We start from the raw sequence: 12,993 nt of genomic DNA on the forward strand, positions 1-12,993 counted from the left end.
ATTTCAAAATCAGATAAGAGCATACCCAAAAACCTGGGGTGGCTCCCAAACGAAACACGTTGGTCCCTCGGTTTATTTGGAAAAAGTGCTCGTCTTGATCGCGTCTATCGCCCTTTTTTTTTTAACACGGTCATGTAACACCCTGTATGTGATGGGTGTTAATATTAGGAACACAGCAAACAAAATGGATATCCCGGGCCTTTTTAAATTAGCTCCCCCCTTCTTTTCAAACATATGGAGGCCTAATACCAGTAGCCTATCATCGAAGAAAAAAATTGATGACAAAGTGTAGTTTTACGGGTTTATTTATGTAATTTTAAATACGTTTACAAATGGTATATACTTGCGTTCTAAGCCACAAAACATCTCTGTACATTTGAAATGGTTATAAAAATCATAAAGGCAAATGCTTTCAATATAACTCCATTTTCATACACAGCTTACTTATTACCGTGATTTTAGCATGAAAAATATACTATAAATATATAACTTCTGTATTTTACAACCGGTAAATAGAATAACTATTTCAAAAATAAAATACACTCGCATTCTAAAAAGCATTTGCTTTTAACAAAAAAAAATCTACCACTAGATATTGTTGAGTAAAGATAACTATTGCATTTTTGTGTGTACATTAATCCTGAGGAATTTTTAAACTACTATAGAGATTACAGTACCTTTGGGAACATTAAATTTTTCGTGCCAAACATTGTACTCTAATAAAGTAAAAATTGTTTTTTGTAATTTACATTTTACTTACGCGTGTACCTTAATCTCTATATTTCTACCGCAAAAATTGTGTTGATCGCATTTATAGAGAAAGTAAAAATCTCAAAGGTACAACATTTCGTAAAATTATATGTATGAATAAAATGCAAAAGATAACACAAGAAGAATATAAATTAATAATATAAATCAATATCACTTTGACTGTCTTAAAATATAAACACGATCGCACAGTTTCGATTAGCAGAACTTGATAACAATTTTATTCTGTATAAAACTCTGACATGTATTTGTACCTTGCAAACAGCACTACTGTTCTTGAAAATATATTACCATTTAATGGTTAACCATTATTTTGTGGATTACATCTGTATATATAATATTATATACATATTGACAAAATATGTTTTTAACCATCTAAAGAACTATTACATATAAGGTAGGTAATCGAGTTACGGTATTTGTAATACTATGGCGTCAATAAATTTATTGCCATAGCATTGTCAAACGTTCCATCTCCTACTGTGGATGCTATGAGTAAATGAAGTAGTGCAAAGAGCTCTGACAATGGCAAAACTGAAAATGATTAACTTGTGGGAAAACATACAGAAATCTTTTGTTTGTAATTTCGCATTCGATTTAGTTCGTTTCTTTTTTTTTCCTAATTTTGTAGTCTATTCAATCAGTCTCAGGTTTACAAAAACTAACTACGAAACTATCGCGATAATCCATCAAACGTGATAAAATTGGGAGAGATTGTTAATTAAATCTACAGCACCAAATGTATTAATTTTATACGCAAATAGAAAAGATAGAGACTACCTTGACAAACAAAAAATTACGTAGTTAATACGGTTAGTACGTTTACATAATAATTTCCTTCAAAATATTACGATTGTTATTTTGTAGCACAACTAAAACGTTAGGCTTACAATATTACAAAATATAATAATTACATTGTCGTCCAACAAACACCATTCATTCTCATTAATCCCAAAATCGTGCAAGATCTATTTGTATATGAGATATATTGTATATAACAAATCAACAAAACAAAGAATTATTATTATTACAGTATTTGCTTGTACTCTTAATAATGGAATAAAGCTGAATGCTTGCAAAGATTTCAGGAATAACACTTATTACATAATTATTTAACAAAATAAAAACATAGACTTTAGGAACTGCAAACTGTATACATATAAACACGCGCGCACTATCACCTGCAGATTTGTAAATTCGGGGAGGTGAAATGGTTAAAAAAATAACTTAAATTAACGAGGAATTGAATCACGAATTAAAAGCGGTAAAATTATGAGTACTTTGTACAAACCAAATGATTATCTTCCGATTACAATGGGCGTTTCGTAAGGTGTGATGTAATAAAAAAAAGTTCAGATATAAAATATTGTCTTTATCTATTTATTATACACTGTTATAGTTTATATATTTATGTAAAATAATTGACTTGATTGCTTTGGCAATTCGGGCAGTAGATTGTATTGTGGTATAAAAGGTCGCACCTTAGAAACGCGCACTATAATCGTAAACAGTTCAGGAAGTCAGAATCACAACATCGATAATTTCAGATACTATTAGACTATACATGTGTAAAAATATGTATGGAAGCTACTGTAATGGTAAAACCTATGAAACTATGGAATGGATAGGGCAGTGGTTTAAAACCTGTTTTTTGTATTTCTTGTGAGATAACTGACTTTTTCAGGGTAATACTTATGAATATATAAAAAATCACCATGAATGATATTTGGTACCAGTTCAACAGAAATATTGTATAAATTTTAACATGTCCATAACAAATCACATACACAATTCATCCACACAATATAAAGAATCACTTCATCACTACAATCTGAAACAAAAAAAAGGCATGTTACTTATGTGCTGATACATCATTTAATTTTTGTTACACTCCCCGTATATATCTTATGCTCATATGCAAGTTTTTCCAAATTTTCGATGTTTTTATACCCTCGCCAATGATTTGGAAAACAATCTCTGAAATACTTAAATAGGAATTTTCAAAGCCGTCTACCCGCTGAAATCGTACAGAACCGCATAGAAACGAAAAGCTTTTTAGTGTGATCAAATGAAAAGGTGAGAACATGGTATGGACGTGAAATGCATTAAGTTTTGACATGACCAGTAGATGTGTCTCGTCCTGACGTTCCACTTGCGTTTTATGAGTACCCTCTTCCAACACCTTGTTTTCAAAATATTCGCTTCGACTTTACCAATACCTATGTCACCCAGATGATTAATTGCGCCTTTGTGAGCAACCATGTGACAGGGGACTAATGCCGCGTTCACACGAGGCGAGTAAGTAGGCCAATAGCTGGATTCCAGTAGCTGACCTGAATTAACGTTGACATGAAGACAGTTCATTGGATTCCAGTCGGCCCAGAACTATAAATCATCAGTGTTCTGTGAGGACACAGCATTACTGCCCCACTTAGGCATGGGAATTTTTTTCGATATATCGATAGGTATCGATAGTTATCGATATATCGAATAACAATAGGTAGAGCTAAAAAAATCGATATATCGATAATCGATATATCGATATATCGATACCTATCGATATGTCGATAACTATCGATATGATATATCGATATATCGATATGTCGATAACTATCGATATATCGATATATCGTCGATAACTATTGATATATCGATATGTCGATAACTATTGATATATCGATATGTCGATAACTATTGGTACGATAAAATTATGTTATTGTTGAGATTTCAACGAGCGCTACTATTTTTATTAATAAAATCCATTTTCGGGTTTACTCTCGTGTAAATTTACTATTTTTAGTTGCTCGACGTTTCGGAAACTTAACTTTGCTCCCTTTCTCAAGAGAAGCGCTACGTCACATCATCATCCATGCCAAATAAACGCAGTAATAAAATCTTTAGAAAATAGATCTTTTCGTCTTACTGACGATTGCTCAAAAAAAGAAGCACTTCAAAAACTTGAACAAAATGTTGCATCAAAATGGCTACTCTTTAGATAAAATAAAGAAGACAATCAAAGGGTCTAATCATGGCCTATGTATCGGTATCTGATTGATGGTTACAGAGGAGCAGTCACAAAAAAACAGAAAAAGCTAAGAACACTTCAAATTTAGATATACAGTTTCAATTGATTGACATTTACGAAATCTAACAAAAAATTCTTGATAAAGGTAGCAAAGAAACGTCGAGTAACTATTAATAGTCATTTTACACGAGAATAAACCGGAAAATGGATTTTATTAATAAAACTCGATAAGATAACTATCCCTGTCGATAACTATCGATACGTCGAATATTTCTCTCAAATGAGACGTGCAATTACCGCTTAATTACAGCGGTAATTGCATTGTAGAAAGCTAAAGAGCCCTGCGATAATTGCACAGTTAATATGGTAACTCCATTAAAGTTGCAAGAACTGCATTCGGTTATTTTCATATTTTGTTAAAAGAGCCCTCTTGTCTTGTCAGGCTCTTTCGCCAAAATATAAAAGTAAACTCATGCAGTTTTTAGACACGCTTTCAAAAAAATTATCGGTAATATTATATCTATACCTATATATTAAAAACTATCGCCATAACGAGAACTATCGATATACCGATACTTATCGATATAGCGGCAGTTTTCGATAGTTATCGGTGTATCGATAACCATCGATATTTCGATAATTATCGGCATATCGATAAGTAAAATATATCGATAGGTAAATACCCGATACTTATATCGATAGGTGAAAACAGTTATCGCCCATCCCTAGCGATAACTATCGACATATCGATATATCGATACCTATCGATAGTATTCATATATCGATAACTATCGATAACTATCGATATATCGATAACTATCGATATATCGATAACTATCGAAATATCGATAACTATCGATATATCGATAACTATCGACATATCGATATTTCGATAGTTATCGATAGGTATCGATATATCGATAACCATCGATATTTCGATAATTATCGGCATATCGATAAGTAAAATATATCGATAGGTAAGTACCCGATACTTATCGATAGGTGAAAACAGTTATCGCCCATCCCTAGCCCCACTGGCTACTCTTGAAGCCAGTGGACTGGTGTGACATTTTTCGACTGGACTGGATAGTAACTGATTGCGTTTACATTAGGCCAATAACTGACTCCGTGTAAACACCAGTGAATACCAGTTAGGATCCAGTTCAGTCAAAAAATGTCGCGCCAGTCCATTGGTTACAACAGTAGCCAGTGGGCCAATAGCTAAGCGCCCCCACAACTCAAAGGAGGACTGTCGCCGATCGACTGCGTCGTGTAAACTGCACATATCCGCGCCCGAACGACTCTGCCAGTTGGGTGACAGAATTAGTATCAATCTACTTGTGTTTAACATTGGTTATGTGCACTGCTGTGTAACAATGGCACCTGACAAGTGGGGGTACAGAGAGAAAGAGTGTTTATACAACCAATTGAGCAACTGAAATGATGCAACGCCTGAATCTTTCTCAACATCAATTTTCTGATCCATTCTTTCTTCTTTTCCAATTCTTCCTGGAGCATATCACAAGATTCAGTGATAAAATCGTGACGTAATTGGTAAAACACTGTATTTATGTCCTCACTGGACCCTGGTGATCCAAGGTACCGGGCCAACTCGACATTCTAACTGGCACCAATGAACTGGTTTCCTGTAAACGTTAATTCGCTAGACTAGCTACTGAAATCCAGTCACTGGAGTGGAGTCCAGCTGCTATTGTAGGTATACTGGCCTCGTGTAAACGCGGCATTACACGGAACCAGTTAATGGAATTCAGTTATTGGCCTCGTGTACACGCGGCATAAGGAATTAACTGTCAGTTTTATTAAGCGGCAGAGCAAAGCGATGCAAGCTTTATAGGGGAGTCGATGGTGTCCGTCTGTCCGTGAACACGATAACTCTTAAACGCTTGGACCGATTTGGTTCAAACTTTGCACAGTTGACCTATATGCCACAAGTAATAAGCAGTGCTGTATTGAAGGGTATACGCGGGTATACGTCGTATACGTTTAAAAGTACTAGTTTTTATTCAGAGTTCCCGGGCAGTTTGTAGCCCCCACCCATAAGTACCTACGTATAACATCTTGGTGACAAAAAAATTTATTCCTTATGTTTGCAGATAGTGCACGCGAATTCCTTTGGGAAATGATATAAAAATACATTATGTTGTACCTACCTTTATAACAATAATTCTTAATATGTATACAGGATGTCTTAAATTGAGTAGGATAGCATGGCCATCTTTGTTATTTTTATACTTACAGATTCGGTTAATTTGGCAAAGTTGTGTAGTTTTTGATGCTGATGGATATTCCGATACGATATTTTGAAAAAAAAACAATTCGTTTCGTAGATAATTGGAAAAAAGTGAAAATCGCCATTTTTAAAAAATTCAAATATTTTATTTTAGAGAGCTGTCGAAAAGTTTCAAATAAAAGATCGCAAGATGCGATGGGATAAATTCAATAAACGTAGAAAACAAATTTTTAAAATGACGATTTCCAAGATTTGACATCAGCTTCCTTATTTTAAATAGACGCCATATTGGACTTTTACGTCACCCGATAAAAAAAATTACAAAACCAGTGATACTAAACACCATAGCTGATTATGATTGAAACCAAATTCGTTCGTTTATTGTCTCCCATAGTCACCATCGACACAGCCATGGAATTATTGCTATAAGAAATACAAAAATGTAAGGTCGATTCCCAGATGAAATATTTAGTATCACTGGTTTTGTAATTTTTTTATCTATCGAGTGACATAAAAATCCAATATGGCGTCCATTTAAAATAAGGAAGTTGAAGTCAATATCTCGGAAACCTCCATTTTAAAAATTTTTTTCTACGTTCATTGAATTTATCCCATCGAATTTTATTTGAAACTTTTTTGATAGCTCTTTGTTAAGCTCAATTTACATTATACTTTTTTCGTCTAGAAACTTTGACTAGAATTTGTGCTAGATTCGACACTATACTAGAAATTTAAATTTACCGCTTTTTGATGCATTGACTTTTTGTGTTTCAATGGCAGTGCTGCCAATTTCGGAAAACAAATCTCAATATTGTACATTTTGAGGTTAATTTAAATTGCTAGGAAACAACCATGAATAACAAGCAAAAGAAACTCATTTTTGCTATGTACATGTACCTAATTCAAGAGACTTATATTTGAGGTTATGTTCAAGAGTATAAAAATAAAGTTGTTGGTAGCACGGAATTTGTTCTAATTTGGTGCTAGTGCGCAAGTCACAAGTATGAAAGTTGGATGGAAAATGGGTCTGGACCTAGTTTCAGATCTAGTTTCTAGATTAGAAACTTGGACGGAATTTTCTGATTTACATTGTCAAAATTTTAACAAGTTCATCTAGTACAAGTTCTAGTCAAAGTTTCTAGACGAAAAAAGTATAATGTAAATTGAGCTTTACTAAAATATTTAAACTTTTTAAAAATTGCCATTTTCACTTTTTTTGAATTATCTATGAAACGATTTATTTTTTTCAAAATATCGCATCGGAATATCCAATCCTTTGCCAATTTAACCGAATCTGTAAGTATAGAAATAACAAAGATAGCCATGCTATCTGCTATCCTATTCAATTTAAGACACCCTGTATAGTTTCAAACATGTTTGTTGTTACGTTGTGTTATTATTAGAACTCAAAGAATAAAACAATAAACCTGTTTTGTAAAAAATTACAAATGGAGCCCCCCCCCCCTCCACATGACAGGACTCATTTTACACACACCCCTCCTTCCGGTTAAACCGACGCCTGCGTATACCTTTACCGTCATTTACCAATATACCACTGGTAATAAGCCTATTGAAAATGGGTCAAATCCAATGATCCCTTGGGGTCACGCCTCTCTGTCTCTGCCAAACGCTTGAACCTATTCGGTTCAAACTTTCTACAGTTGACCTATATTCCACATGTAATAAGTTTATTGAAAATGGGTCAAATCCAATGACCCCGTGGGGTCACGCTTCTCTGTCCCTGCCAAACGCTTGAACGTATTTGGTTGAAACTTTGCACAGTCGCCTTATATGCCACATGTAACAAGTCTATTGAAAATGGGTCAAATTCAATGACCCCGTAGGATCACAGCGCTCTGTCTCTGGCATACGCTTGAACCTATTCGGTTCAAACTTTGCACAGTTAACATATATGCCATATGTAACAAGCTAATTAAAAATGGGTCAAATCCAATGACTCCGTGGGATCACACCGAGGTGCTCTGCCGCTTTTTTAGCCGCTCTTTATGGGTTTATTTTAGCCGAATTTTGTTCACTAACTGATGTTCGAGCTTAACTATCGTTTCAGTTTTGGGGGTGGCTCCAAGAGTACAGAAGGTATATAGGCACACCTTACTTACTATCCAGCTGCACAACTCTCTTGATGGGAACGATTTGCGCCGATCTACGCGCGCAGTGTTTATCCCCCGCCTCTTGGGGTAAAACACTGCATTGACGTATATTGGCATGTAACCTAACCTACCTTCATTGCAATATTATGTAAAATTTTGAACTTTCATCAAAAGTAAGCTGTGCTTTCACATTACAATACAGCTCAAAAATCACCTACTACAGTACTGTCAGGTGACACTACTTCAATGATAAAAATCCGTTGAATTCGGCTCCCAGCGAAACAAAGCCGCCTCATTCCATGTTGCTTGGTTCTCGACTGCCAGGTCAATCCAGAATTGAGGAATACAGCCGAAATGTAAGCTCCCTCCCCATGACCCACACCACCACGGAGAAATACAGTGAGATTTGCTCAAATTTTGTCCGCCAATCTTACATTAGTCTATTTAGAATCAAGAAAAACATCTGAAGAGCCCTTTATCGCCCTCAACGTCTTACATCAAATGCAGATGAGGTGCGATATTGTGATGATATGGGAAATGGCCAATGCGTTAATGTTAGGTATACACCCACTTGTAGCCTGCTGTGTAACAACAACACTAATGGCCGTATGCGCCGAAAAATTTAAGCTGAGCTTAACTTAAGCCTAGCTTAAAATCCATGGCAACCATTGTCCCAATAATCATTACTATGGATATCAAACTACACTTAAACTAAGCTCTGCTTAAACTTTCGGTGCATATGGCCATAAGTTCCAAAAGATTAATCAAATTATCACATTAATTTAATTACCTAAGACAAGAAAAACCGACCCAACACATCCCAAAGTAACTTTCCGATTAATTCTCCCCGTGTATGATTAAGAGATCCCTTTAAAACACATACCCCGCAAGATGGCGCCATAATTCCAAAGTTAGGTATATTTATTAGACACATTACTCTCGTATTACTGAAAATCATGCAAATAAGAGGATAAATTCTGATTCTACTAGTCATAATTGCCCAAATATCATCTCGCAAAAATTGATAATAAACGAGTAATGTGGTTAAAACCATCTGACATTGACATCGAATAATAATCAACCATGTTGGCAAACCTATCAAAGTTCAGGTATTCTCCCCAAGATGGCGCTTGTTATCACCAAGAATGTTAAATGTGTCCAGTGTGATTACTCACACCAATAATAAATACCACTTGCTTTTTTGCCAAAAATAGCGGATGATTGCGATCTTAGAGAGTCTAAGATTGATATCTAGTGACTTTAAACGCGCTAAAGTTTAGGCGGCCTCTATGGGGAAGCGGTAGGTGTTACCATTATAATGACAATCGAATCTGCTGACTGAAATTTCATGAAAAATATCGATTTTTACCGACTTTAGCGCCGCGCTTGGCAAAATCTGGCAACTTGTTTTAAAGGCCCCTCTTAAGCCATACTGCAACTTTAGGCGTTTGACCTATGCCAACAGACAATCTGTGGAAATGACTAATGAATACCCTGTGATCTGCTTACAACAACAATTTTGTTTTGAGGAGTGCCTCAGAAATCGATCCTTGAACCACTTCTCCTCTTCATATGGGTGACATTTATTAATATTACAAAAATCACATACGAGTAGGTACTAATGTATCACCTCAATAACTTCAATTAACGGTTTCCCCATAACTGAACAATATACTTACCCTAATTTAACATTGAATCTCATATTTTGAGTTCTTCCGACGCTCTATAATTTGCAAGAGTCTTTTTAATTCGCAAGGCTGTTAGCCTCGCGTTCGAATTGTGATACCAACACTCCTTCATTAGTTTTGATATCACATGTAAAGCTTCGCAACTTTGCCATCTATTTGGTATATTAGGCCTCTGTCGATCTACACAAACCACCCTGCAATGCAACAGTGATCAGTGACGGTCGATTTGGGGAATGCGTCTTACCTCCTCATCTCTTCGATGGTGGGATCTGAAGGTACGGCGTCGTAAAATGGAAGCTGATACTCGTCATATATTCCTCCCACGTTACACCTGCGCGCGATCTCCCAAAATATAAGACCTAACGCGTAGACGTCGGCTCTTTTGAACGAGTCGAACTGTTCTGTGTTCATTTTCTCGTCCAAAACCTGCACAATGCGTTAGAAATTGGTTGCCATCACAAAGTTGCTTACCTCTGGAGCCATATATCTTTTAGTTCCTACACGATTATTAAGAGGTATATCAACACTATTTGTGGTAACATCATGTCGGACAGCAAGGCCAAGGTCACCGATAGCGCACGTACCGTTCGACTTCACTAAGATATTTTTTGACTTTAAATCACGATGCGCTATCGCCGGTTTTCCTAGATAAATCGTTACTAAGGTCACACTCGTTAAGGCAGATACAGACCTTGAGTTCCCATTATGTCCATATGTAAGTGAGCAAGACCCGTAGCAATAGAAAGCGCCATGCGTATCATGGCGCTGGTATCGAAAGTACTCCTACCGAGGTAATCGAAAAGCGACCCGTACTCGTGATAATCCGTAATTAACCAAAGCTGGGTCCACGTACCATTGTCTAAAATGCATGGTGATGAGAGGACTCGGAACGATACCGAGAACAGACCTTTATTATCTGCGGCGATGAAGCCCAAAATATTGTCATGTCGCAGCATGACCGTTTGATAAATTTCCGCCTCCCTAAACCAAGATCTCTCTTCTCTAGAACTAAAAATCTTAACAGCTACGTTTTCGCCTCTCCACCGACCTCTCCAAACTTCTCCATATCTTCCCTGCCCGATTATCTCGACGAGTTGTATTTGACGTGCTATACTACGCTGAACGAGCAATGGTAAACCTACGGTGAGTTACCAATTGTAAAAACCCGTCGGACATTTCGTACCTATTTACCAGAACCACTACCGCTCGTAGTCATTTCTATCATGTGCTTCAAGCTAACTCCGTTCAGTATTGGATGGTCGGGAGCTTCTATGCTATCCTCGAGGCCCAAGTGATGGTGGGTTGAGCACTTCCGCTGCCAGTAGTAGTAGAAACCCAAGGCGATTGCACAAATGATTACGGTAGGCACAACAATAACGGCGGCAATTTCCAATGTGCCCATTGTCGTCGTCGCCGATGACATGTCTATTATTTTAACAAAAGTCAGAAAGAATTTTAAATGTAAGTACAGGGAGTTTCAAAACGTTAGTTATGGTTTTGAAACAGCCTGCGTAAGTTTTATATAAAAAGTAGCAGCATGCGATCATGAAACTACCATCCATGCGTTAAGGAAGCGTTAGAAAAATATAAACACATACCCGAAGCTAAATAAAGCAAAGCTAATTGTACATTATAGGATATTAGATTTTTCTCGAAGCGTGCACGTGAATGAAAGTTGAAACACCTGATAGATAAATCCTGAAAAAAAGTTAAAGGTTAATGTTTTTTCCAGTTATCATTCTTTGTATCCCCTGCATATGTAATGGTCACTTTTTTGGTATCCCCATTGATAATAATGCCAACTGCTGACAACAATACAAATTTAATCTACACATTCTCAGAGAGCAAGTGAAAACTACTGCTTGTGAATCTTACAATGTTTGATAATTAAAGCCCGAACGTCACCACGTGCAGAAAAGGGCCTACCAATCAAGCTCAATTTTTTGTACAAACCCTCGATATTGTCAGCAATAGTTACCTTTCATTTAATAGACACTTTGCAAGAGATGTCAATTGTCAAGTGCTTATCTACATCAAAAGCAGGATGGACCTCTTGTACACAGAATCTTAGCTTTAGGCTTTGACTATGCTCACAGCAAGTTGGTTCTCCAAGCAGTCGCCATCTACTGGCTACACACTTTAAGTAAGGTACAGAATTACTAATCATCACAGTTGCGCTTGACACACCAAGTAGTCCGGGATTTAGCGATTCAGCTGACCCACACTATAATCCGAGTTATGGAGCGATTGTCGGATTATAGACCTCCTATAGTACTCTTTTACTGTAGGAATCTATGATAGAGTGCCGGAGTACGAAGCGCCTACTGTATGGCCAAAGCGAATGTCAACATATTATATATTTTTGAAATCGGAAAGAAAAGATCTATTTAATTTTTTAAAAATATACAGGGCGTTCAATTAAAAATTTACCAAATTTGCATTTTTTACTCACTTTACGATATTTATGTTTTTTTTTACTTTACATTTTCTAGAGATATTTATGATTGTATTTAAAGTTCTTATCTATCTCCAATAATAACGCGCTGTCTAAATACACAGAATAACCCTGTACAGGAAATGTTGGAAAAGCAAATATGTACAGGGTGGTTCAAATTCGTGGCTCACCCTTCGAATCTCCGTAACGGTGAGATACAGTGTAGGTTAAATAAGGGCAAAGTTTCTTCTTTTTGTGACTAAAAAAGCATTTAAAATTTTTGAAAAATCTTTGAAAATAAATGAGATATAACAAAAAACTTAAAAATGTCAAGTTTCGTTTTCATTTTCCCTAGTTTAAACGGCGGGAAATGAACGGTTCCCGTTAGTACCTCCTATGGGCGCTTGTATAACACGCTAGATGCAGAAGCTACAAGCTACTACTTTCTTATTTCTTATGGGCGCACCACATTGCGATTTTGACTAAATGAAATAGAGGACAAAAAAGGAAATTCATTTGAATGCATCGCCATCACAGTCACATCGGTTCAGTAAGATCTAGTTAACCATGGATGTTTTGTTGAGAAATTAATATAAAACATTTGATTTTGACATTTTTCTTGTAAATTTATGTAAAAGTATAGTGTGACATTATTATTAGTGTCATTATTTTTCGTTTTTTTGGCCTCTACCTCATTCCGTAAAAAGCCAATGTGG

General features: G+C 36.1%; 1 protein-coding gene across 4 annotated transcripts in view; it reads right to left on the minus strand.

Annotated features, from left to right (window-relative positions):
• Positions 1 to 287: 287 nt before the first annotated feature.
• LOC116174428 (TGF-beta receptor type-1) overlaps positions 288 to 12,993 on the minus strand; it is a 32,786-nt gene continuing 20,080 nt past the window's right edge. For all 4 annotated transcript variants that reach the window (XM_031492343.1, XM_031492342.1, XM_031492344.1 and 1 more), the window contains 7 exons: positions 11,035 to 11,268; positions 10,751 to 10,981; positions 10,535 to 10,702; positions 10,315 to 10,487; positions 10,088 to 10,269; positions 9,835 to 10,037; positions 288 to 2,599 (listed from right to left, as the gene is read on the minus strand). In XM_031492343.1, coding sequence (XP_031348203.1) covers positions 9,854 to 10,037; positions 10,088 to 10,269; positions 10,315 to 10,487; positions 10,535 to 10,702; positions 10,751 to 10,981; positions 11,035 to 11,268 — 1,172 coding nt within the window. In that variant the 3' untranslated portion in view covers positions 288 to 2,599; positions 9,835 to 9,853. The remainder of the gene's footprint in view (positions 2,600 to 9,834; positions 10,038 to 10,087; positions 10,270 to 10,314; positions 10,488 to 10,534; positions 10,703 to 10,750; positions 10,982 to 11,034; positions 11,269 to 12,993) is intronic.

This window comes from Photinus pyralis, unplaced genomic scaffold (genome assembly GCF_008802855.1).
Source record: "Photinus pyralis isolate 1611_PpyrPB1 unplaced genomic scaffold, Ppyr1.3 Ppyr1.4_LG6, whole genome shotgun sequence".
In the NCBI taxonomy this organism is placed as follows: Eukaryota; Metazoa; Arthropoda; class Insecta; order Coleoptera; family Lampyridae; genus Photinus; species Photinus pyralis.